Raw genomic sequence first — 24,788 nt, 5'->3', positions numbered from 1 at the left:
TGATTGTGGTGGTGGTGATGATGGTGGTGGTAGTGGTGATGGTGGTGGTGGTGGTGATGATGATGGTTGTAGTTATGACAGTAGTGATGGTGATGATTGTGGTGGTGGTGGTGATGATGGTTGTAGTGATGACAGTATTGATGGTGATGGTGGTGATGATGTTGGTGATGGTGATGATGGTGGTGGTGATGATGTTGGTGATGGTGATGGTGGTGATGATGATGGTGGTAGTGGTGGTGATGATGGTGGTGGTTGTAATGATGACATGGTGGTAGTGTTGATGGTGTTGATGATGACAATGGTGGTGGTGGTAGTAATGATGATGATAACAATGGTGTTGAGTTTGACAGTGGTGATGGTGATGATGATGATGGTGGTGGTGGTGGTGGTGGTGGTGGTGGTGATGATGGTGGTGGTAGTGATGGTGGTGGTAGTGATGGTGGTGGTGGTGAAGATGACAATGGTGTTGAGGTTGACAGTGGTGATGGTGATGATGATGATGATGATGATGGTGGTGGTGGTGGTGGTGGTGGTGATGGTGATGGTGGTGGTGGTGGTGATGATGAAGATTTGTATAGGATCTCACTGTACAGCAATCCTTCATCAGCTACTTCCTGAGGGCTTAGGCTACAGGCATATACCACCAGACTTACTCAGAATTCTTTTTGATAGATTTGTGTATGTGCCTGTGTAGATGCATATGCAGGTTACTGTGTATCTGTATGGAGGCAGAGCTTGACATCCAGCATCTTCCTTAATCACTCTCCACCTTAGATACTGAGGCAGGCTCTTTCAGTGAACCCAGGGAATACTGATTTGGCTAGTTTAGCTAACCAGTTTATGCGGGGGACCCTATCTCACTGCCCCGTGAATGCTGGGCCCACAGGCAAATACCCACATCTGCCTGACACTTACCAAGGTTCCAGGCATCCAAACTCCTGTCCACAAGATCACACCGCCAGCGTTTTACCCATGGAGCCATCTTCAGCCCCTGGAATTGTTTTTAACTAAAGATTAAGCTTGACTTTGACTTTGTGGACAATAGGATGGAAATGCTCTCATAAATATCATAGCCAAGAGCAAAACAATTAGAATTAACATTTTTATTAAGCTTCCTCTAAGGAACAAGGTGGAAAGAGAAAATCATGTTCACATTCTGAGACTTAAATAAATAAATAAATAAATAACAAATAAATAAGTCAAACACCTTTTCCCTTTAGTCACGTTAGGTGATGCCTTAGGGATTTAGTGCCTGTGTGATCGGGAAGAAAAAAAAATGAGACTATTTCAGGTGACACTTGTGTTATAAATTATAGTGGATTGCTGAAATTCATGGAAAGATTCTATTTTAATCTCCATTTTTTCATTATCATACTGACAAACATTATCATTGTGTGTGGATAGAAAATAATTCTTTGAAAGCCAAGAACTTCTCTGTCTTGCCCTAATATTATTTATGAATGTTTCAAACTTGATGTTCTTCTGTGATACTGTTTGGACTTGAAGGTACTTCAAATATCAGCTTAAACAGTCAGCTTGAACACATCGAAGTGAAGGAGACCATCAGATACCTAGTCCAGGTACATTGCCTTCCATCACATCAAGGATCAGCAAAGTATGGTGGTTTTTGCCATGACTGGTTTGTAAATAAAGCTTTATTAGAACACAGCCCTACTCATTCATATATTGTTTGTGCCTGTTTTCATGCTTCAGTGTTAGTATGATTCTGTAACTGTGATGGAAACATGCTTTATGAAGGCTATGCACTACCCGACTCATTTTTGAGTGTATGTGTGTGCGTGTTCGTGTGTGTGCAGGTCCACATATGGACACGAGCATGAGGAGACCAAAGGATAACCTCAGGTGCCTTCCATGTTTTTGTTTTAAGTCAGGGTCTCTCACTGGTCTGGAAATTACCAAGCCGGCTGGGATGGCTGGCTCCCTGATCCCGGGGACCCACCTGTCACTACCTCACTAGCTCTGGGCTTACAAGTAAGTGCCATCACCTCTGGCTCTTTTCTTTTCTCATGTGGATTCTTGAGATCCAACTTAAGTCCTCATGCTGGCAAGGCAAGCACTTCGCTAGCCGAGCTGTCTGTCTGCAGCCCTTTCTCTGGTGTGCCAACCTCTGCTGCAGATGCAGGTTTTACAATTTGACCTCTGGTTCCAAATGCATAATTTGCAATGAGCTTCTGCAGTGACTGCTTGCTTCCCATGAGTCCTGCTCGCCCTCCTCTCTTTCTCCCTTCCTCCCTCCCCCACATCCCTCCTCATGTGTGTGTATGTGTATTATTGAATATGTCATAGCTCCAATAAAGTATACTGGTTTAGGTTTTATATGCTTGATGATATAAGTTTACTGATGAGCTTTGCCATGCCCCAAGGGAGGTAGCTCAGAATCCAGGCTTTCCATAGATAAATAACACTAGTTAGAGGAAAAAAATAATAATCTAGGAAAAGTCAACCTAATGGTGAGGTAGGACCTCTCTACATCTGTGTAAAACTATATTTTTTCTAATTAATTTGACAGTTATTCAGCAAGGTAACACATAAGGAAACTGAGTCTTGGAACAATTATTTGCTTGAAACAATGTGTTCTAGTGGGTAAATCTGGGCTTAAACCTGAATTTGACACCAAAGTCCACAGATGTCCCTTCTCTAACCATCTGGTATCTTCCCAGGTAAGCTGCAATAAGTCAGACAAATTCCACAGATTTGTATTGAGAGCAACCAGTCATTCTCCTCTCTGCTCACACCCTCTGGCTGCATGTGGAGGTCAAGTAAATGCAATTTTTTCTCTAGGTGTAAAGCAAGAACACGAGTTTCTTACCCGACTGCTATTCATATCTCATGTCTAATTTTTAAAAAGTGTATCTTTGGGACGGTGATGGAGGTCAGTGTTCATACTTCTTGGGAGATTTGAGACTTTTTTTTAAAAGTAGAGACACCTTCCTGTCAGAATTGTATCAGCCTGTGATTTTTCAAAGAGGTACCGAGTCCTTCAAAATGCCACCGCTAAAGGTTGTTGGGGGCACAGGGATTTCGAGATCAATTATATGAGTAGCCGGCTACGATTTATCATTGGAAGATAACATCTGTGTGAATTTAAGAAGAGGCTAGTCAATATCACAGCACAGAGATAGGACATGGCCACTGTGGGAGTATTAGAGATTAAAAAAGGAGGAGTAAGCCTTCCACTTCCACCCCTCCACGGATGAGGGACGGGAGTGGGTGGAAATGCCAGGAATGCTGGCTATTTTAACTGAATTGTTCAAGGTAAAACAACGAGAAGGCGAGAATTATTCATTTTGAGATTTAATGCTCCCGTGTTCACCCTGGGCCAATAGCAGAGTCAAGTAATAATGAATTAGAGGAGCAAAATATGTGGTAGCCAAGCAGAAAGCAGCTTCATTGCATGCACGTGTCTCTTTTCCTTCTTGTCCTAAAGAGGAGTTAACGCTCTCTCAAAAGTGAACCAAAGTGCCAAGGTTTTGAAATTCATCTGAAGTTGGGACAGCATTAAATGAGTTTATCAATTAGCATAGAAGTGGGTGTGGACTCATTTCTCCTCTTTGAAGTGTTTTTCTTCCGCATCCAGTGGCGTCTTACAGGTACAAGATGTGCAACAACCACGAAAACAACCCAGAGGAAGTGCGCTTTCTTAGAATGCTAATTATATAAATGTGGTCAGCAGAGCCAGGCCTGGAACAAACCTGAGGAAGCATTACCGATGCGAAGCGTTAGGATCCGTTTGCCATCACTTTTGCTTTTCTAAGCTTCACAGTATCAAATTGTTTACAGCTAGGAGTGGAAGAGGAAGGCAATCTCTAGTTACCCAGCATTTTAAGGTGGAGTCTCGGAACCAGGGTCTTCTAGAGGGTCTTTGGAATATGCCGGTCCCCCAGGGACTGCAACCGAGCAGACAGTTGGGGAGGCTTCACAAGAGGGAGTCCTATCTCGTGACAGAATCCCACCCCACCTGTAGTAGGCCACCTTCTTGAACAAGGGTAGAGCAAGATGGTTCTAGATTGTGGTCAGAGTTTCTCCGTTGCCTCTGGTTTGGAATCGGGCTGCCACAGCAGAAGGGTTTCTTCAGTGTCTGTGTTCCTCCTGGGGTGTGGTGGGGGAGGCAGGGCTTTCCATAAACCATCGTCTGTCTGTCAAGAAGTGGGCTCCCTCCATCTGGACATTGGCTTCAGTTTCCATTTGGACGTTTCCTATTGTTCAAGGTGTAGGGAGACACAAACAATAACAAGCTCACAAAGAAGAAAGATGGATGAAAAATGCGTGTTAAATGGCCCAGAAACATTGTCCTCTGCTGAGTTTATAAAGGCTAGTTCGTCTTCCCCGTATTCAGTGGCATCCTTTGTGGTGGTTGGTGCCCTGAGTTGTTAGCACAAACTGAGGCCAACACCCCTCTGTAAGAGGCTGAGCAACATGCGCCCATGACAGGGCTCACCACTAATGGGAAGGCTTGGTTCTCCCTGTTTGTTTGTTCTGGGTTGATTTCTCAGGTCGTTGCTGGTGGCAACGAATTTCTGTTGAGGTCAGGGAGATCTGAGTGTAGCCTGTGGCTTTGCAGGTGTGGCCTTGACTTAGGAAGAGACTTGGGGGGTGGGGGGAAGCACAGGAAAGAGCGGCGGGAGCAATGGCTACAGCATGGAGAGCTCAGCTTTAGACTGTGGGCTTCCGACCTGTTTACTTCCAAAAGAATGTCCTTGATCTGTACCTTCACCTTAAACATATTTATGAATGCTTTTTAGCAGGGAAGCTTTGTATCAGTGGGCTTTCAGAACGAGGAGCAAACCTCAGCTTCTTGGGAAATGACAGCGTTTGGCTTGGATAAATGGTGTCTCTTCTCTCTTGTAGGCAGGTGCACTGTGTGAGCATCGTGTCACGGATTTGAAAGAGGAAACCTCAGTCCTGTGTCTGCCCTTTATGTGATAGGATCTTAGCCTTCCAAGACTCGGTTTGTTTCCCTTTCTGTAGAATGGAAAATGTCTTGCAGCACCCTGTATGTTATAGTGAATGGAGTCACACTTGCTGCTTTATAGCAGGTGTTTGATAAACTACAGCCATTTCCTATGCCGCAGTTTTCCTCAGGCAGTGTGGGGGGGGAGGATTTCCTTATTGATAAATATCTACTTGTTTAAAGACGCCTATAGCTAGGACATACACCATATTAGGGTCTTATCCTGCTGTTCATGTTTATTTGTTTACCCTTACATGTGTGCGTATGTATATAGGCCCATTCCATGTGTGCATAGGGGGGCACATTCCAAGGTGTGTGTGCGTGCATGTGTGTGTGCATGTGTGTGTATAGGCATATTCCATGGTGTGTGTGTGTGTGTGTAGGCACATTCCAATGTGTGTGTGTGTGTGTAGGCACATTCCCAGGTGTGTGTGCATGTGGGTGTGTTTGCAAAGGTAAGACGATAACTTGGAGTAGTTGGTTTTTTGGGTTCTTTCCTTCCACCACCTGAGTCCCAGGGATTGAATTCAGGGTGCGGCTTAGGCACAAATGCTGGCACATGCTCAGCCATCTTGCTGGACCTTCCATATGATTTGAACAGTCCGTGTGAAGACTGCAGACTGTTTTCTTAGCATTATGAATTACACCTAGAGGAATTTTCAGCTAGTTGAGCTTGATACGACCTGAGCCTATAGAACTCGGCTGTGGGAAAGGAGCTCCGTGGATAAATGTGATTCTAGTGCTAAGATGCCATGCACTGGTGTGTCGAGAGGGATGGGTGGTATTCTACAGGGTGGATTTTAATTGTAGCCAGAAAAATATTGCAATTTTTTAAAGTGAGATTCCCACGAAGGGACCAGCCTGTAGAGTGTTCCTTCTGGGCCCGTTCTTGATTGAACTTCCAGTTGTGCTATTTATTAGATACATTATTGATCACAGGTTTCATGCAATACTATGTTTATTATCTACGCGTTTAACTATCAAACTCACTCTTTTTTGAGTATTATAATTTAGCACATATTTGATATTAGGTACTATACACGTGCTGATATTATCCACCAAGATGGTCAGTGAGGCAGCACGTATATGCATAGAGACGACAATGTGACTTACAACTTTCCAGGTATTAACTTCATAAAACTCGAGGAGTTATGGCACTGCGTCTATCAGATTGACCTAAGTTAGGGGTATGTATGTATGACTGAGGGATGGGGACAGGAGTGTCACTTAAGGTGGGGTCTACAGGACGGAAAGATGAAAGACAAATAAAGGGGCATTCCAGGTTGAAAAAATGCCATGAGAAATGACACCGAGTGCTCTAGAATGTTCCAAGGTTACATGACTTGCTTTGATTTTTTTTTTTTGCACATGTATACCGAGTATCTTTCTGATTGCTTTGAGTTAGGTCTGATATTAAGATTCTATAGTCTAGCAGTTAGTAATAATGAGAGCCTGGTCCTGCCTCAACTTGATAAGCCATGCTTTGTTGATTCCCTAGGGAGACCTTACTCCATCTGAATGGAGATGGAGGAGGAGTGGATGGGGTGTGGGGTAGAAGGAAGGTGGGGGAGAGGAACAGGAGTTGGGGAGGGAGAGGAAACTGGTTGGTATGTAAAATAAAGAAAAGAATCACATAGTCTTCCTGGAAAATGAACACACAACAGTAATCTAATAAAAGCAAAATAAGAGCAAAAAAATAACCAGTGTGGACTAGGTTGGGAAGTTAGGTGGGTTAGGGATGGTACAGGAGCAGGAACGAAAAGTGGAGATAAGGGACGCCTGGGAATATGGCTCAGTGCATCAGAGTGAGCTTCTAATTCTGACCACAGGCTTTGCACTTGGCTCGTGTTGGTAGAGCCTCCTTGGTACGTTCCTGGACAATGTCTCATTGTTTTCTCCTTCTGTGGAATAGGCTGGTAACAGGAGTATCATGGGAACTGTCAAAGACTGATGCCCACTACTCGCCTGGAAGAGTGTCGGAAACACACCGCCACCTAGGAAGAAGGGCAAATTAAAGACTGTGGGCATTGAACACATTTGGAAAAACTGATTCTCAAAAGCACTCAGTGAGAGTATTTTTACAAAGTAGCATTTTGTCTGTGTGTGTAGGAGATGGGAGAAGGAGAGTGGGAGTCAGGGAGGAAAGGAAGATGCATCATTGCCTATCAGCCCATGTCAGGGATTTCTTCTGCGGTGACAGGTTTAAAACTGACTCCTAACTGGCGGGAGTTCTGATAATGAGGGACTGTTGGATGCTTAGGCATAAATGGGGCGTCCATATCAACCTCCTCCCAGCCCCAGGAAGCACTAATGGAAGAAGGATGATGTGTTAGGGAATACTGCCTTCCGGGAATGACATGGCTGCTGCTCCCTGTTTTGTGCACGTATGTGTATACATGTGTGCACAGGCATGCTTGTCTGTGCATATAAATGCAGAAGCTGGAGTTCAGTGTTGGATGTTGGCGTCTATTACTCCACATGAGTTTCTGAGCTTGGAACTCTTGCTCTTAAAGGTATGCTGTCTGGCCAACAAGATACAAAGGCCTGCTCGTCCCTTCCTGACCCTAGCACTGTCTTTAGAGATGTGCACCAACCACTCTGCTTGGCTTTGATGTGTGTAGAGGGATATGAACTCAGATCCTTGTACTTTCATAGTAAGTGCATTATCCAGTGAGCCATCTCCTTAGCCCCTGTTGCATTGTTTACTAAAAGACCCCCCCCCCCGCCCGCTACCAATCAAACACGCCAGTGAATGCCCCATCTCTTGAAGGCCTTTGTGGGCACAGCTGTTAGCAAGGATGGCTTTGCCTTCAACACTTGATGCCCTCTGGAACCCAGAGGCAGCTCAGCTTCTTAAACATCAGCTTTGCTCTATGTCAAGTAATTCCTCGTGCATCACCCTGTCCCCTCAGAAGTCTCAGCCATCCGCTGACAGCACCTGCCATCCCAGCTAGTTGTCACCAGTGACAGATCTCTTGGCCCTCTCCCGCATTCACTGAGGCCTTTGGTACCCCCATGGCTTGGGCTGCATCTTCACAAAAATCTGTGCTATTATTGTGAGCAAGAGTTCAGCCGCAAGATCTTTCCCCTTTGGCCTAATGTCATCTTCGTATTAGTTTTACTTCCTGTGCTCTTGACCTTCTGTCCCTTGACTGTGATCCTTAAAATCACAGCCTCCAACAGGCCGATTTCCAGACAGAATCTTCCAGCTCCAGACTCTTAGACATGTTCCTTCTGGGCACATCACTGCGGGTGATGTCTTCCTGCATCTGTGTGTGCTCCGCTTGTGGTCCCTGGTGCCCTCCTGAGAATTAGACTCAACCCTGTGCCCAGTGGGTGATTTCAGGTCCCTGGTGCCCTCCTGAGAGTCAGACTTAACCCTGTTCCCAGTGGGTGATTTCAGGTCCCTGGTGCCCTCCTGAGAGTCAAACTCAACCCTGTGCCCAGTGGGTGATTTCAGGTCCCTGGTGCCCTCCTGAGAGTCAGACTTAATCCTTGTTCCCAGTGGGTGATTTCAGGTCCCTGGTGCCCTCCTGAGAGTCAGACTCAGCTCAGCATCCAGGGGATGATTTAGAATCATCAATGATCCCCGAGCTTAGCACACTTTAACAATTCTACGTTAGTCCATGCTTTCCGCCACAGATAACCAAGAATGAAGAGATCATAAATTGTTCCCCTCAGCAAATGTACAATCTCATTCTTAGTTATTAATTCAAATAATTTATCAGCTTCTTCCAAAAATTAATAGATGCCCTCAAATACCTTATGCAGATTTGAAATTTGAGGAAAAATAAATTTAAATGAGAGACAGGCAGAAAGAGGGAGATAGAGGAAGACTTAAGAGTTATTTACGGTTGAATGTTATGCTAACATATTTACTAAGAATAAAAGCTGCAGGGAGAAATGGGCCCATCTTCATGTCAAATGCAAGTTGCTGTCCTAACCAGGTCCTTGCATGGCGTCCATGGTCTGACTGCCGGTAGTGGTGGCGCACGCCGGTAGGATTTGCTGAAGGAGGCAGAGGCAGGAGGATCACGAGTTCGAGGCCAGCCTGGGAGGATCTTAACCTGCGTCTGTCTGGAGCGGGAGAAACATGGCGACTCACTCACTCAGCTTCTTTTTTTCTCCCAGAATTCTCTTCTGTATACTCCGCCTACCTAATTTTCTATCCAATAAAATGGGCCAAGGCAGTTTCTTTATTAATAAGAAACTATTCCCACATCAGTTCCTGATGTTTCCCCTTGCAGCCAGCGAAGTCTCACTTCCAAATGGAGCTTATGCTGGTAGCTCTGACATAGAAATCCTTTCTCCAGTGGGTTCCCCTTCTTGTGTTTTACCCTCTCCTTCATCTGCCCATCCTTCGTGCCAGCTTTCAGGAAGCATGCCCTGTCGCCAGTGTGCATCGTCACCTTCCAGTTTTTTTTTTTTGGCATATTTCCTTCAGAGTGCCTACAGCCTGCCAGTGTCCTCTGTCTACATTTCTCTTGCCTACATTGCCATGCCTGCCGATTCTCCGCTCCTCCCACTTTTCTGCTCCTCCCACTTCTTTGCTCCTCCCACTTCTCCACTCCTCCTAGCTGGCTTCATTCTTTTTTTTTCTTTTTTTTCTTTTTTAAATTTATTTATTTATTAAAGATTTCTGCCTCCTCCCCGCCACTGCCTCCCATTTCCCTCCCCCTCCCCCAATCAAGTCCCCCTCCTCATCAGCCCAAAGAGCAATCAGGGTTCCCTGACCTGTGGGAAGTCCGAGGACCACCCACCTCCATCCAGGTCTAGTAAGGTGAGCATCCAAACTGCCTAGGCTCCCACAAAGCCAGTACGTACAATAGGATCAAAAACCCATTGCCATTGTTCTTGAGTTCTCAGTAGTCCTCATTGTAGACTGTTTCAGGCAGAGTGAACAGGCCCTTCTGAGAAGCCCCATTAAAATTCCCATTGGTCTTTCCAAGCCTTGCCCTACGTTAGTGGCAGAGGCTAGGGTCACCTGGGGGTTTTCACCATGGGCTCACCTTGCTCTCGGGAGTTCAGCTGGTCAAGAATGAAACCAGCAGTCCTCATGAGGACCATTGGGAATTTTAATGGGGCTTCTCAGAAGGGCCTGTTGGCTCTGCCTGAAACAATGAACACTAAAGCAGGCTTCGTCGGCCACGAGCCTGTGAGGAGGACAGGGAACTCCTGGACCCCTGCAGCATTTTCTACCTCTAGCCTTTTCCCAGTGAACACCAGAGAGTAGCATTTGAAAATACACAGTCTCTCAATTCTCTCTGCTTTATTTTTTTTATCACCCCGCCTCCCACCCCCCCAATCCTGTGTAGTTATCTTGTAACATCCACTAGCCACTCTCAGATCTCTGCACTTGACCACAACACACATCTAAATGCGAGCATCATTTCAGGCCCCAGAAAATGCTCCCAAATGGCATTGTGACATCTTAGATTTATTTTTTGCCTAAATTGTTTCATTTACGTATGGTAAAAGAACAGTCCATTTTTATTATCAGACTTTTATTTACTCAAGTCTCTTTTCTTATTTCTATATTCCTACATGAGGTTCAAAAGATTTAAATTCGGAAGTTATTGTTTTTTTAAACTTCAGAGCTTTAATTTTTTTAAATAATATTTAGGGAAAAGACATTAAAAGACACCCCCCCCCCTCATACAGACATGCATACACACAGTCTTAGGCACACACACAAGTGCACACATACAAGTACATGCTAGCATGTCACCTCAGCAATGGCAGCCCAGGCAGGGAAAGCAAAGCCATTTTCTGAGCAGGAAGCACTAGCCCTGCTGTTACTGATGGGAGCAAGAGGGATGAGGCGGAGGGGTGTGAAAGAATCTTGTCGTGTGAAAGATGTGTCCCGCTCCATGGCAGAGTGAAGGTGGCACTGTGGAGGGAGTGACCACCCGTGAGTGGACATTGGCTTCTGCTGAGGTCCCCAAAGCTGAATAATAGGAGAAACATGACAGTCTATCCAGAATGGCCCCTGAATCAAAGATGCAAGAAGCTTCAAGACACTTAAGGATTCTTGTTGGTGTCCAAGACTAGCTCACAGAACCTGCGTAGTGGCGAATCCCCCAGACGGGCAAGTCCAGGTTCAGAAGCACTAAGTGGTGTTCTCAAGGAGACACTAATGGGCAGCTTGGTAGGGATGTGGGTAAAGATCCACTGCAGCTTTTTCTTCTGTGAAGTGCGGCTGAGACCACTGCGTCTTCATGTTCAAACAGCTGTAGTCATACACCATTCATATGCATTTTAATTACCTATTTAAAGAGGATAAATTGATGAAATGAACCACTTTTGCCTATGTATGAGACAGGTTTTATTATGGATCCCCAGCTGGCCTGATACTGACTCTATGAGCCAGATCATCTTGAGGGTCATGAGAGTTCTTCTTCCTTGGTCTCCTGAGTTCTAGAGTTACAGGCATGTTTCCCTATACGTGGCTCAATTTGGACATCTTAACTGTTCAGTTCAGCAGCTCCAACTGTAGCAACCATCACCACTCTCTGGTTCAAACCCTTTCCAGTAATCTAAACAGAAACTCTGACCAGATAAGCCCTGGCTTCTCAGTCTTCTCACGTCCAGTCCCGAAGGTCCCCCTAAGCCCTTCATCCTCTGCGGTTTCCCCAGCCCCAGGAGTCCTCCATTTCCTGGAACCTCCCAGTACCAGGAATCCTCTAGCATTGGGACGACTAAGGCTTTGGGGTCCCCAAGCACCTGGTATTCCCTATCTCCTAGTAGCTCCCCACCTATGGGACGTCTCTTCTAGAATTCTGCAGTCTCTTGGGGGATGAAACAAGGAACAACTACAGGAAACAGTGTAAGTAGGGCCAGAATGTGCCTACTGGAGTAGCAAGGGCGGGAGCAGGGCCACAGGCCAGGGTGTTTGAGGGTCAGAGCAGGGCTGTCCTTCCTCCCTCCTTTCCTGCTGTGTAACCTCAGCCAGGCTGCTTATTCTTTCTTCTACTCTCGCTCTTCCTTAGTAGACTTGAGGTGTTAAAGGGAATCTCCCTGTGGGTTATTATGACGAGAGCAGTAATTATTACACAGGACCATCCTAATGATAAAATGCTGTGTCAGTGTTGGCCATTGTTACTTTAGAGTTCTTCCACTGAATGCAGTTCAAGTAGAGGCATGAGATTTTTCTCCCATTTCCTGGTTTTTGGATAAAGTAGTCTATCATACCTTCTGATTGTATTTTCCAAAGAAATTTGCTTACATTCCAATGCCTTCTCTTTCTTCTCTGTTTATGTTTGCATTTGCTTAGCAATAAATGGGAATCTGGACCTGATGGTGTTTGCAGATCAGCTTGAACACTTCCGTTTTCCTATTTCAGTTAGATGTATGAAAATTTGGAATTAGGAGTGATGTTGACTTCATTTTAGGTTACTTGTTTTATGTAAGGTCCACCCTCCCCGCCAACCATGGGAGAGCAAGGAGGAAATTGCCTGCTTCTTGATTGTGCTGATGGTCTTCCACAAGGGTGGGAAGGGAGTGTCGCTTCCTCGCCTGAGTTGTGTCTGTCACCTTTAGTCCACAGAAATGGAATTTGGTACCAGGTATTTGGTCACTTACTAATATGATGCCACTGTGAGTCAGAGCTAAACTCCTGTCACCAAGTCATTTGTTTACCTTTAGTTTTTCTTCATTTATCTTTGTTTCTGTGTGGTGTATCCTGGTATGTATTTACACCGTGTGCATGTAGAAGGAGAGGAGGCAGAAGAGGGGCAGCAGGTCTCTGGAACTCAAGTTAAAGACAGTTTAAGCCCAGTATGGGTGCTGGGGACAAAACCTGTCTCGTCTGCAAGAGCCACCTGTGCTTCCAATAACCAGGCACATTTCTCCAGCCCCGGATTGTTTATTTCTAAAAGGCTAAAGTCGGGCACTTTATTTTGGTTGCATAATGAAAATGGTAAATAAATAATGTGATTTCACGGCTACAGGAAAATGCTGTTTACTGAAACCACAGCAGGTGAGCAGAGAAACTAAGGTAGTTCTCAGAGGGTTAGGGAATGGTAGGTGCTGTAGGTTTAAATTATTTGTTGTTACGGTTTACCTCTCGGGCCCCTATAAACTAAAAGATGCTCATAGTATTTCCATGCTGCAATGAACCCAAAATGAATCAGTGTATGAGAGTGCTATGCCTCTGCTTGGCGCGAGGCATGATCAAAGATCACAGCCCCTTCTCTGCGTTGAGCCTACACTTTTACCTGGAGGCCTTGAGGGGCACACTCACAGAGCATCATCCCATCTCTGCTTCCCTCTTGGGTGAGTCTAACTTCTGGAGACCCACGTGTCACACCAATGTGCCGAAACTTCACTGCTTCTGGAGTTCGGCCCACTCCCAAGAGCGCTTGAATTTCCTTTCCCAGTTGGACCAAAGACAAAAAGATTGCTCTTAGTTTCGTATGTCCAGAGTAGTCTAACTACATCTCCCTGGCCTCTTTCTGGGGACAGCTTTGTCTTGTTCATTGTTATCATTGTTTAAAGTGGACCTTTGCCACCAATGGGTTCAGACAGACTGTGGTCCAGCCTAAGACAGAGACTGGATTAATCAAATCTTCACCCCAGGTGTCTCTCTCCTCACAGACAGCTAACGTCAGCTTATGGGCATCCTTGAAGATCAGAAGTGCCGGGATGGGCAGAATGTCATGGAGCGTGCTTGCCCAGATCTAGGTGGCAATTGGTGTGCTGGCATTCCCAACACCTGAAGCGAAAATGGGACTTTACGACAGCTTTCGATTCTGAAATTGAGCCCAGCAGGATGAAAAACAAACAATTTAAATGCTATGGACTAAGAAGATTTCTTTATCAATCATGGGAAGACCAAAACGTCCTTTGGAGTTTAAACCTGAAGATATTTGATCTCTGGCAACATGTTTGTCTGACACATACTATAGAACTTGTTGCAAAAATCCATTTCCGTAGGCAGCAGAGAAATGGAAAGGGTTATAGCAGGAACCAGCTTACACAGCCACAAGAGAACACTGAGGATGGGGGAGCTAGAAATCCCAGGATGTTTTCTTGCTTTTGGGGGGTTTGCAGTCTGAGTCCTAGCATGGGGAGACTCTGGTGAGTGTTCTCTTTCTGGCTTACAGGCAGCTGACCAGCTCAGCTTCAGACAGAAGACGACAACTACTTCCCCAGGGTCTTTCCTTAAGATGCACACGAGACGAAGCCCATATTCTTTCATTTGTATGGAGCCCTTAATCTCTAGACATCATCATACTGGGGCTTAGAACTTGAGCATGTGAATTTGGGGTCACAGATCCCTCTACAGCAATGAGCTATGGTCTGGATAAAAGTCATTTTCCTTCCTTCTCCTCCCCCTTCCTATCTTTTTATTACTAATTTTCTCTCTTCCCTCACCCTTTTCTCCCTGTCCTTCCCCTTGAGGCTGGTGTCTGTGAGTTGAGTTGCATTGGCAGATACATTTTGGTCAGCTGGAAATATCCCAAGGAGAAGCAGAACCAATGCCTGAAGATATGACATGCCATCACTTCTGAGTCATGGAGCAAGATAAGAGCCCTGGCCCATGTTTCATGAGAGACCCTAGCATTCAGTGCAGAGTTGTGTGGCCTGTGCCCATAGCCTCACATCCGGGTGTGCTCTGACCTACGTAACCTTTGACATTTTGTTGTGCCTCTAGTCCCTAATCCATCACTGAAGATGACACTTACCTGTACCATGTAGATCTGTGAGAGCTGAATGAATTCCTTCACACGACTCCTCTACAGGTGCGCCTGCGCTTAGGCGGTCCCGTCTCCCTCACCTCTTGTGATCTCTCATGGAGGTCAGTGGGGAGCTTTGCCAGCATTTCTGTTGATCATGTAGAAGGTGTTTCTTTGTGAAAAGGACACATTTTGTGTACACACACACACACACACACACACACACACACAGTCTTCTACCTGGCATCTATGAACATTTGTTTGTAGTTTTAGATTCTATAAGCATTCAATGGCTTCCCCCTTGATTTAGGAAGAAACTGTAATTACAGACAAATGGGAGACAATGTTTTTTTTTTTCTTTGAGACAGGGTCCCATATATATTCCTCCGCCTCCCAGATGATGCTAGGAGTACAGGAGTGATCACCAGCCTCTGCTTACACAGTGCTGGGGCTCAAACCCACAGCTTCGTGCATGCTAGGCAAGCACCCTACCAACTCAGCTAGAGCTCTGCCCATGACTACAGACAAATGGCACATGGTATAAAGTGCCAGTTTTGGAATACAAAGGCCATAACCTTTGATTCGGCTTCCAGCACCCATGAGAGCAATTATTTCTGTTCCTGTGGGGTCCCATCCCCACCATCCCTTTAGCACCCCCTGACCCTTCTCTCGATGGTGCCAATGGTCAAATCCAGGGCCGTGTTCGATTTCTCACATGAGAAAGCATAGAACAGTCCACATTTTGTCTTCCTCCTTAGGTTTTAAAAACTAAAGCCTAAAATATGATTTTAAAATTAGTTTTAGGCCTCCAGTAAAACTGCAGGCACTGGCACGGCACCCACATCTCCACACACATTAGCATCTCCACCAGCTGGCACATTAGCGGCAGTCGCTGAGCGAACTGTTGATGTATCATAATCATCTAAAGCCTCAGTTCATATCAGGACTCGTTCTGGCTGGGAATTCTATTAATTTGGATGAATGGCAGTGACAGGCAGCCGTCAACTCTGCGGCAGCTTACAGAGGATTTTCAGTGCTCTAACCCACTGCGGAATGTTTATAGTTTCAATTTAGAGATCGCATAAACTTTTAGAAAAATGTAAATATGGCCCATACGACAAGGAAAGGATAGCTGGTTCTAAAATGCCAGCCAGCTGGCCTCCACTGCCATGTTTCGAGTGTCTCGCTGGCTGCACAGCCAGGTCAGTCTGGTACAGTTGCCCTGCAGGCTATCCTAACAGTCCATAGAGAGCCTGTCTGGGACTGCGAATGTGTGAAGGTCCCAGTGCAGCTGACGGAGCCACGGCAAGGGCTCTGGGCCCTGGATAGTGTCCTTCAGGACTGCTGTCTTGGAAGGATACTCAGGATGTCCATATGCTCCTCTTGCACGGGGAGAAGGTGGCCCAGGGGCTGCTCCAGAAGCAGCACATAAGATGAATGGATAGAAATAGCTGAAACCGTCAAGAGCATTAGAGCCTGTGGGTCTTTCAAAGGTGTTGGGTCCAGTTCCCCCACTTTACAGGATCTCCTGTCTCCGGGAATGTGACTTGTCCAGAGGACAGGTGACGCATAGAAAAGTCAAGAGTGGTGCCAGGGTGGCCCCGTGTTCTGACCCATGCCGCACATGCAGAAACTAAAGTTAGTGTTCCATGTGACATAAATGGACATGTGACATGCTGGCTTCAGTCCTCAGCACCAAGGACATTTTAACAAAGCAAGAACAGAGTGCAGCCGGGCAGTGGTGGTGCACGCCTTTAATCCCAGCACTCAGGAGGCAAAGGCAGGCGGATCTCTGTGAGTTCAAGGCCAGCCTGGTCTACAAGAGCTAATTCCAGGACAGGAACTAAAAAGCTATGGAGAAACCCTGTCTCGAAAAAGAAAAAAAAAAAAAAACGAACAGAGTGCAATGTTTGACCAACAAGCCTATGTCTGATTCACTGTGAGCAGAACATGACTATGTGTGCTTCTTGATATCGTGCAGACCTTGCCTAAAATTCCAAGGACTCCACATGTTATACTGAAGTTCGTGCATGGAGGACATAAAGGGAATGAGCAACAATGTCCAGAGTCTTGGGTCAGCGCATGATTCAAAAACACCAGCGGGGGCTGGAGAGGTGGCTCAGAGGTTAAGAGCATTGCCTGCTCTTCCTGAGGTCCTGAGTTCAAATCCCAGCAACCACATGGTGGCTCACAACCATCTGTAATGAGATCTGGTACTCTCTTCTGGCCTGCAGGCATACATGGAGGCTGAACACTGTGTATATAATAAATAAATAATCTTAAAAAAAAAAAAAACAAAAACACCAGCGGCATGGTCTTCCTTCCTTTGTTCTTCCCAACACCCCCATCACTGAGTCTAGCTCTTTTGGTTGCTTTTTCTTACCTAGGAAAGCCTTACCTAAGGAGTCTGCATGGATCATATTTTATTAGGAAGAATCATTGTAACGCACTTCTGTGTGCTGCCTAGACCCTGTACCGTAAGCTAATTTTTATTTGCATTATAACTTAATGACAGCGATCCCAGCTTGGGTTGGTCAGGGTTTACTTTGAAGCCCTGTAGATGGAGGCTGGTGGTGTGTGAAGAACCATTATGTCACATCAAGTTTCATTTGGAAGTCTATAAGTACACATTTAAAAAAAATGAAAACAAACCACTTCACCATCCTAGGGACATAAATCATGTGTTTTCATTACCTCAAAAGACCACGAGAAGATGAACTCTAATATTTCAAAGACGACAAGCAATTTATATGAATGAATCCCAATTCGAGCTCCATTCTTCTGGAGCCAAAATACACTGCAGCATGCCTTCGTATACATACCTGAGCATTCTGCGGATTTCTAATTCTCTGGAGGCTTTGAGAGTTGTAACCGCAGTAGGAGCTATACAAAGAAACAGGTTCACAGTGGCAGAGGCCACACCTGCCGTTTGGGAGCCTTGGGACCCTGAGCTTAGATTGTGAAAACCCTAGGATGTGATTTAAAGGAGCCAAGGAAACTGTGGTGCTTGGGTTGGCAGTGCTGTCTCAGCAGAGAGAGTGACACCAGAACAGATGTCATGGTACTGTGGGCCGTGGACACAGATGTGGAGAGCTGTCTGTTTCTGTGCACAACACAGGAAGAGCAGCCACGCAGAAGGTCATTGGATTGAAACTCAAGAAAGAGTTGGGAGCCGCCGATGGAAATGCCCTTTCGAACTGAATTACTCGCATCCAAATCCAGGTTTTTTAAAGGTCCACTGATTTTGTGCTTTGGCTAAGTGCTGTAATAACCTCTAAGACACGGTTTACTTATCATGACATGTGGTACCTACTTGCTAGCATGGTCAAGTGGGTGAATGGGGTGCTGAGATGCTCCCCATGGGGGGCCGAGCATGACGCCTTCTATGTACAAACAAGAGACATTGTTGTTCGCCAGGTGTGGGGGGCTGGCCCTCATTTCAGCAGGCATGGGACTGTGGAGCTCACCTCGGTTTCCCTCCAAATCTCAGCAGATGGCAAGTTAATTAGGGTTCCACTCAGCATCTTATCAGGACAAAATCTGTCCTTTAGCTGGAGCCTGGATTTGGATGTGATCAAGACCCATTGGGGGGGGGGGGCGCACCCGGCTCAGCCTTTCCTTCCTTCCTGGTTCCGGAGTGAGCATTACTTTGAGAGAGGCCACTGTTAAAGAACTTTCTTTTTCAGGCAAAGCACTTTCTGCTTTGTCAAGCTTAGGCAGAATTTGCTATCCCTGTAAGAATCCTTCCTGTTTCCTGTTTGGGGTCCATGCAGTCTCTCCTTGAATAGTGGCTCATTCTTTTGACCAGTACCTTATTTTTGTGTTGTATTCTTCCGTCTTCTAATTATTTGCTCCTTTTATAGCCCTTTCCTCTGTGAACAAAATGACAAAGCACAGTGTTTATCCTAGGTTCACTTTAAAAATCTCAGTTGTTGGGGGAGAAAGTTTATAAAAATCTCAGCTATTTCGAGAGGTTGTTTTCTCTGGGTAGCCCAGCTCTTTGAAGATGTTAATTCTGTTTTGATTCTCTTTTTAATCAGATTTTCTTTCTGAAGCACTCTTGAGTCCTATTGAAATTGTAGGCTGTTCTGCCTTCCCCTGTGGAGGGAGTGAGGCAACCTTTATCTTGGCAAAGCTGTCACTGTTCCACCCTCATCACCGACCTGACACTGCAGAAGCTGATACCTCCTTCCTCTCTTCCAGGAACTCAGCTGGGTGACCCCATTTCATTTTCTTCCTCTCCCTTCCTCCTGTCTCACCAAGTGCCTCCTTGATGGAGGAGGGTCATCTGTCTATGTGTTACTTTCATTGGTTAATAAGGAAACTGCCTTGGCCCTTTGATAGAACAGAAAATTAGGTAGGCAGAGTAAACAGAATGGAATGCTGGGAAGAAGGGAAGTGAGGCAGTTGCCACGATTTTTTGACCCAAGACGGATGTAGGCTAGAATCTTTCCCAGTAAGCCACCACCTTGTGGTGCTACACAGATTATTAGAAATGGGTTAATCAAGATGTGAGAATTAGCCATTAAGAGGCTGGAACTAATGGGCCAGGCAGTGTTTAAAGAAATACAATTTGTGTGTTGTTATTTCGGGGCATAAGCTAGCCAGGCGGCCGGGAGCTGGGCGGCAGGAATGCAGCCCACTGCTCCATCTACACCAATGAAAGCTAAACAAAAGATAATTGTCACAGTTTGCCAGGCTGTAGGTGGCGGCCTATGCCTTTAATTGCAGTACTCAGGAGGCAGAAGCAGGTAGAGGCAGGCTGATCTTTGTGAGTTCGAGGCCAGCCTGGTCTGCCAGAGCTAGTTCCAGGACAGGCTCCAAAGCCCCAGCAGAACCCTGTTCCTAAAAACAACAATAACAAAAGGATCCCAGTTTGACTTTCTACTTTTTTTTTTTTTTTTTTTTTTTTTTTTTTTTTTTTTTTTTTTTTTTTTTTTNTTTTTTTTTTTTTTTTTTTTGCAACTTTCCTTTGGTGCTATCTCTCTAGGCTGGTAGCATGGATGTTTTAGACACAGAGAAACTAAAATTACAGGCATGACCTAAAAGCAAAAAACCAAGTCTACTGTAAGACACTTCCCTGAGCAGCTGAGAAGCCAGGTCACAAGTCTTGAATAACTTACAGAGAACAAGGGTTGGATTAAATTTTTGTGAGAATTTCTCTCTAGGATTTCATAACCACCGCCTTCTCTGTTGTTTTGAAAATACTTTTACTCAAGGCCTTAGATGCCTGTGAAGAATGAGAGGGCTTGGTCTATTTGGATCAAGGTGAGCATGCCATAGACAAATAACTTCTTCAGACCCAGATGAGAATGTGAGCTGCTGCACCTTCTTTACACCGGGTCTGTGCTTAAATTGCAAACAGCCTGGGCAGGGCTGCTAAAACTGTAGCCTGGGGGTATTTCTGTTCCCCCAGACAATGACTCTGTTGCTGCCCCTAAAGCTACTTTTATCTAAATCTCTTTTGGTCCTAATAAAACTCAAAAGGCAGAGAGTTAGAAAAGCAACTGACTTTCAGTACAGCTTGTCCTGGCTTTTTGGGAACCTATTCTCTTTGGATGGATAGCCTGCTCAGCCTAGATATAGTAGGGAGGGCCTTGGACCTTCCCTAAAGCAATGTGCCTTACCCTCTCTGGAGGAGTAGATGGGGGGTGAGGTGGGGGTACATGGAGGAAATGGGAGTAGGGGAGGGAGTAGAAACTGGGATTAGTATGTAAAATTAAAAAATATAGTTGGTTTACTTTTTTAAAAAAATTTAAAAATAGATTAATAAAGAAAAAATAGCAACTAACTTTCTTTGCTGGCGTCCCTGAAGTCACTCTCTTCAACACGGGCCCCAACTAAAAAATAAAAAAGAAAGAATGAAAAGGAAAAAAAAACCCACTAAGCTCCTCCTTGCTACTTCCTGTCAACCAGATACTATCTCCGCCTCTCCCAGCCCAGATTAATTATATCTAATTAACACAAATGAAACACATTTACATAGTTAACAAAGGCAGCAGAAACAAATATAACATACCTTTGCCCATTTAAAATAATATTCTACCACAGTTGCCTGAGGGAAAAGAGCCTGGGTCTCCCTTGGAAGGAGCTGACAGGCATCCTTGAAGGGTTGGTGCTCACTGCAGTCAGCAGCCTCGCTGTCAGCTGTGGCCATGGGTGAAGATTGAATCGCCTCGAAGGCAGGTCCTGACTAGTTTCTCATCTTGAAGAATGGTTGGGCATCCCAGCAGAGTGAGATGGACTTCAGTGTGGCTGTGAGCAAAATACCAACGTGATTTAGCCCTCGGCTTGGCCTACTCCAATCAATTCTCTTTCCTACAGCTGGAGTGATGTTTTAAAAACAGAAATTGGATTGTGTCACTACCCTGACTCATGTCCAAGCTCCTTCATCTGGACTGAGAGGTCTGGCGGGAGCTGGCCGGAGCTATTTCTCTCCAGTCCAATTTCCAATAGGCTTAGCTTCTTGGAGCCGGCTCCTTGAACACCCTCTGCCATGTGGTGTATCATTTCTTTGTTTCACTTAAACTTTTTTTTTTTTTTGGTTTTTCGAGACAGGGTTTCTCTGTGGCTTTGGAGCCTGTCCTGGAACTAGCTCTGTAGACCAGGCTGGTCTCTAACTCACAGAGATCTGCCTGCCTCTGCCTCCCGAGTGCTGGGATTAAAGGTGTGCGCCACCATCGCCCGGCTCACTTACACTTCAACGGTCAGACGAAACAGCAGTCCCCAGAATACCTTTCTGCATACAGAATCTCCTTCTGTGACCTTCTCAGACTATGGGAAATGCTTTGTTAGAAAGTGTCATGTCTTTGGTAAAAATTATTAAAGGTTTTATAGGCTGTGAGGTCCGGTGTGGCAATTTTCTCATTATTCTACCACGGAGCTCAGTAAAAACTAATTCATGCTTTCTTTTTAACTATTTAAATCCTTTTTTAAAAATGGGATGGAGCCTATGTGCATATGAGTGAAGTTGCCTGTAGGGGTCAGAAGAGAACTTAGGATCCGTTGAAGCTGGTGTTAGAGTGGTTATACTCCACCATGTTGGTGTGCTGGACACCAAACTCTGATTCACTATGAGAGAAGTATGCTTTCTTAGCCTTTGTCTCCAGTCCCCAAAGACGTAGCTCGGGCTGACTTCAAACTCATGACCCTCCTGTCTTCACCTCTTCGGCATCCACTACCAACATCACCAGCACAGCTGGCTGATTACGGTGCTTAGAAGTCATGGTTCAATGATTCTCTCCATTTCTAACTCCACAGAGACTTAAAGGGTTTCTTCTATAGTTTCCCCTCTGGATAGTCATCCCGTTCCTTACTGGATAAAGTCATGTTCATCTTTTAAGATCCACTTCCATAATCTCCTTCTTTGAGGTAACATTTTGTCCTAGTCAGAGAAGGACGTATCTCAGCGAAGCCATATTTCTGCATGATGCAATGCTTTCATAATGCCTGCTGACGACCTGCTTGTAACTCAGGGGCCCTTGCTGAAAGAAAATCTGTGTCTATGTTTGTATGGTTTCTAAGGTAGGAACAAGCAGATGTAGAGGCAGATGCTGGCTCTGATACAGATGTCGAGGCAGATGCTGGCTTACTATACTGTTCTACCCACAAGGATATTCTTACCCTCAGGGTTCATCTGCAGTCATGTAGCCATGCTTTAAATGCATGAGGATGGGGAAGTGTGATCCTATTGTGTCCTGAAATAGGAAAACTCTCAGGAAAAATGTTAGCACCGAAACCTTCCTTAATACCTGGCTTCTCTTACATCCCTTTCTCTTCCAGTAAGTTGTCTACCACTTCCTATGGTCACACTAAAGACTTTCCATGAACAATAACTAAGCTGCTTTCTGTGCCTGATAGCTTTATATGAACTTGACACGAGCTATAGTTATCTGAAAGAAGGAAACTCAACTGAGAAACTTCCTTCAGAAGATCTGGCTGTAGGAAAGCTGGTAGGACATTTTCTTGATGGGGGAGGATCTAACCCATTATGGGTGGTCCTAGAGTCCTGCCTCTAGTTCCTGTCCTGTTTGAGCTCCTGTCCTGACTTCCTTTGATGGTGAACAGTAATATGGAAGTGTAAGCCAAATAAGTTCTTACCTCTCCAAATTGCTCTGGGTATAGAGTTTCACCACAGCAATAGTGATACAAGCTAGGACACCTTCAAAACAGTGTCAGGCTCTCTCTCTCTCTCTGAGTCCTAGTTGCCCACACAGGCATGAAAGAGGTGCGGAGCTGGTGCCATGATTCTTTCCTCTGTCAAGATTCCTGCTGTAAGTGAGGTTCCCCGAGCATCCCTGGAGACACAGAAAGGCACACAGGAAGTGGTTGGCTACTTGCACTCTTTCATTAAGTTTTGTGCTTTGTTCTCCTACCAAGGTTATGGGAGTCTTGTTAACTGTGCCTGTCCTCCCAAGACCTCAATTACCCAACAATAATTCTTATTTATAGCTTGACAGCCCTTTAGGACTGAAAAGAGAGTCTAATGTTATTCCACTGTGTTTTATTGGGAAATAAATCAAACTACTTTTCTTTCTAAAAGATAAACAGATAAATGAGTTTTCTAGTGACTCAGTATAGCCATTTATTTCTGTTCTCGATAAATTAAGATATTAGTATGCCAATAATTATCTTATTGAAAAAACTGAATTTGACTTTTTTCAACTTGAAGGTCCTTTCAGCTGACATCATAGCTAATAGGACACGTACGAGTTCAAACCCCATGTGTAGCATGTTAAGTGCAGTGACTCAGACAGATAATTTAACTTCCCGGGACTTCCATTTTCTAGACTTTAAGATAGAGGTGATGCATACACTTCAATCATGGAGTTACATTTGGATCAAGCTAGTCAATACCTTGGCTGAGACAAAGCATTAGGGTCAGAGCTGCTCATAGGCAAGCTGAGGAGAGCATAAAGGTTCAGAGTGCCAAATGCAAGTCTCCATTAGTAACTATCAGACTCCAAACTAGACTTCAGGTTTTCTGTCTTGGATTCCTGTGCTGTTTTTACAACCCCATAAACAATTGTGTAACAATAGTTTGAACAAAATGAGCATAAACCAATTTTTGAAAACAACTCTAGAAAGATATACTCTGCGTTTGCAGTTGTAAGGTATTTTCATCTTCATCGGGAACTATGATAGACAGCAGGTGACACTGCGACCTCCATCCCAAAGACAATATGGTCTTCTGTTGAGTCATCCTGTTATCCTACCACCTGGTGCACAACCCCAGTGTCAGAGCGCGGAGATGCTGAGTTCACATCCAAGAGTAACTGCTGTCTTCAGTCTAGGGTGTAGTGCGGAGGAAATGGCTGCAGCATCATTTGGTAACATTTGGTAAGATACGTAAGCAGAGAGGGACTGGATTCCTTGATCTCTCTGATGAGAGCCACACCATGTCCTGTGGGTTCCCAATACATGTTAATAGGACTCAGTTTGGTGGATACAGAGCTCCTTAATTTGATGCACTTAAATAGAGTTTCTTACATGGTAAGAAATCCACAATTGATTTTTGTCTTCCCCCTTCTTGGGTTCTCAGCTGTGGTACCTCACCATGCATTTTTCCAGAACACTTATAACCCAGAATGGGGTCCAGTGCACCAGCTGGTTTTGCACCTAAGTGTTTGAATTGAATGCATCTTGCTTTTCCTGCTGACATCAGTGGGCGTTCATCTTTCACAGTTTCCTTACAGGGTCGTGATACTCTGACCTAATTGCTCCACTCGCCGTAACTATGTTTCTTCTTTTCTAGATATCGACGAGTGTGCAGCTAAGATGCACTACTGTCATGCCAACACGGTGTGTGTCAACCTGCCGGGATTGTATCGCTGTGACTGCATCCCAGGATACATCCGCGTGGATGACTTCTCTTGTACGGGTGAGCATGAAGACCAGCGGCTGCTTTGCTAAGTCACTCTTGCTCTGTGCCATCCTTGTGTCCTCCCATTATGTCCTCAGGCATAGAGTCTCACAATTTACCTAAGGCATCTCCCCCTGCCTCACTTCAATATCATCTTTTGAGAAAGAATAATAATGAAAGCAATTTTATCTGCATAATTGATTTCCACAGCCAGTATTTGTGCCTGCATGTGTGAACATTCATCGACGGGTGTGTGCATTGAAATTGAAGTCCCAGT

At 45.1% G+C, this 24,788-nt stretch overlaps 1 protein-coding gene across 1 annotated transcript in view; it reads left to right on the top strand.

Moving 5' to 3' along the window:
• Nell1 (neural EGFL like 1) overlaps window positions 1-24,788 on the top strand; it is an 824,157-nt gene that overhangs the window by 390,966 nt on the left and 408,403 nt on the right. The window contains exon 13 of the mRNA XM_050122124.1: window positions 24,404-24,529. Within this exon, the coding sequence (XP_049978081.1) occupies window positions 24,404-24,529 (126 nt within the window). The remainder of the gene's footprint in view (window positions 1-24,403; window positions 24,530-24,788) is intronic.

Source organism: Alexandromys fortis, unplaced genomic scaffold, assembly GCF_014885135.2.
Source record: "Alexandromys fortis isolate MF-2015 unplaced genomic scaffold, M_Fortis_MF-2015_v1.1 scaffold_170, whole genome shotgun sequence".
In the NCBI taxonomy this organism is placed as follows: domain Eukaryota; kingdom Metazoa; phylum Chordata; class Mammalia; order Rodentia; family Cricetidae; genus Alexandromys; species Alexandromys fortis.
The sequence above is the reverse complement of the archived record's forward strand: the minus strand, read 5'-3'. Positions and strand labels throughout refer to the sequence as shown.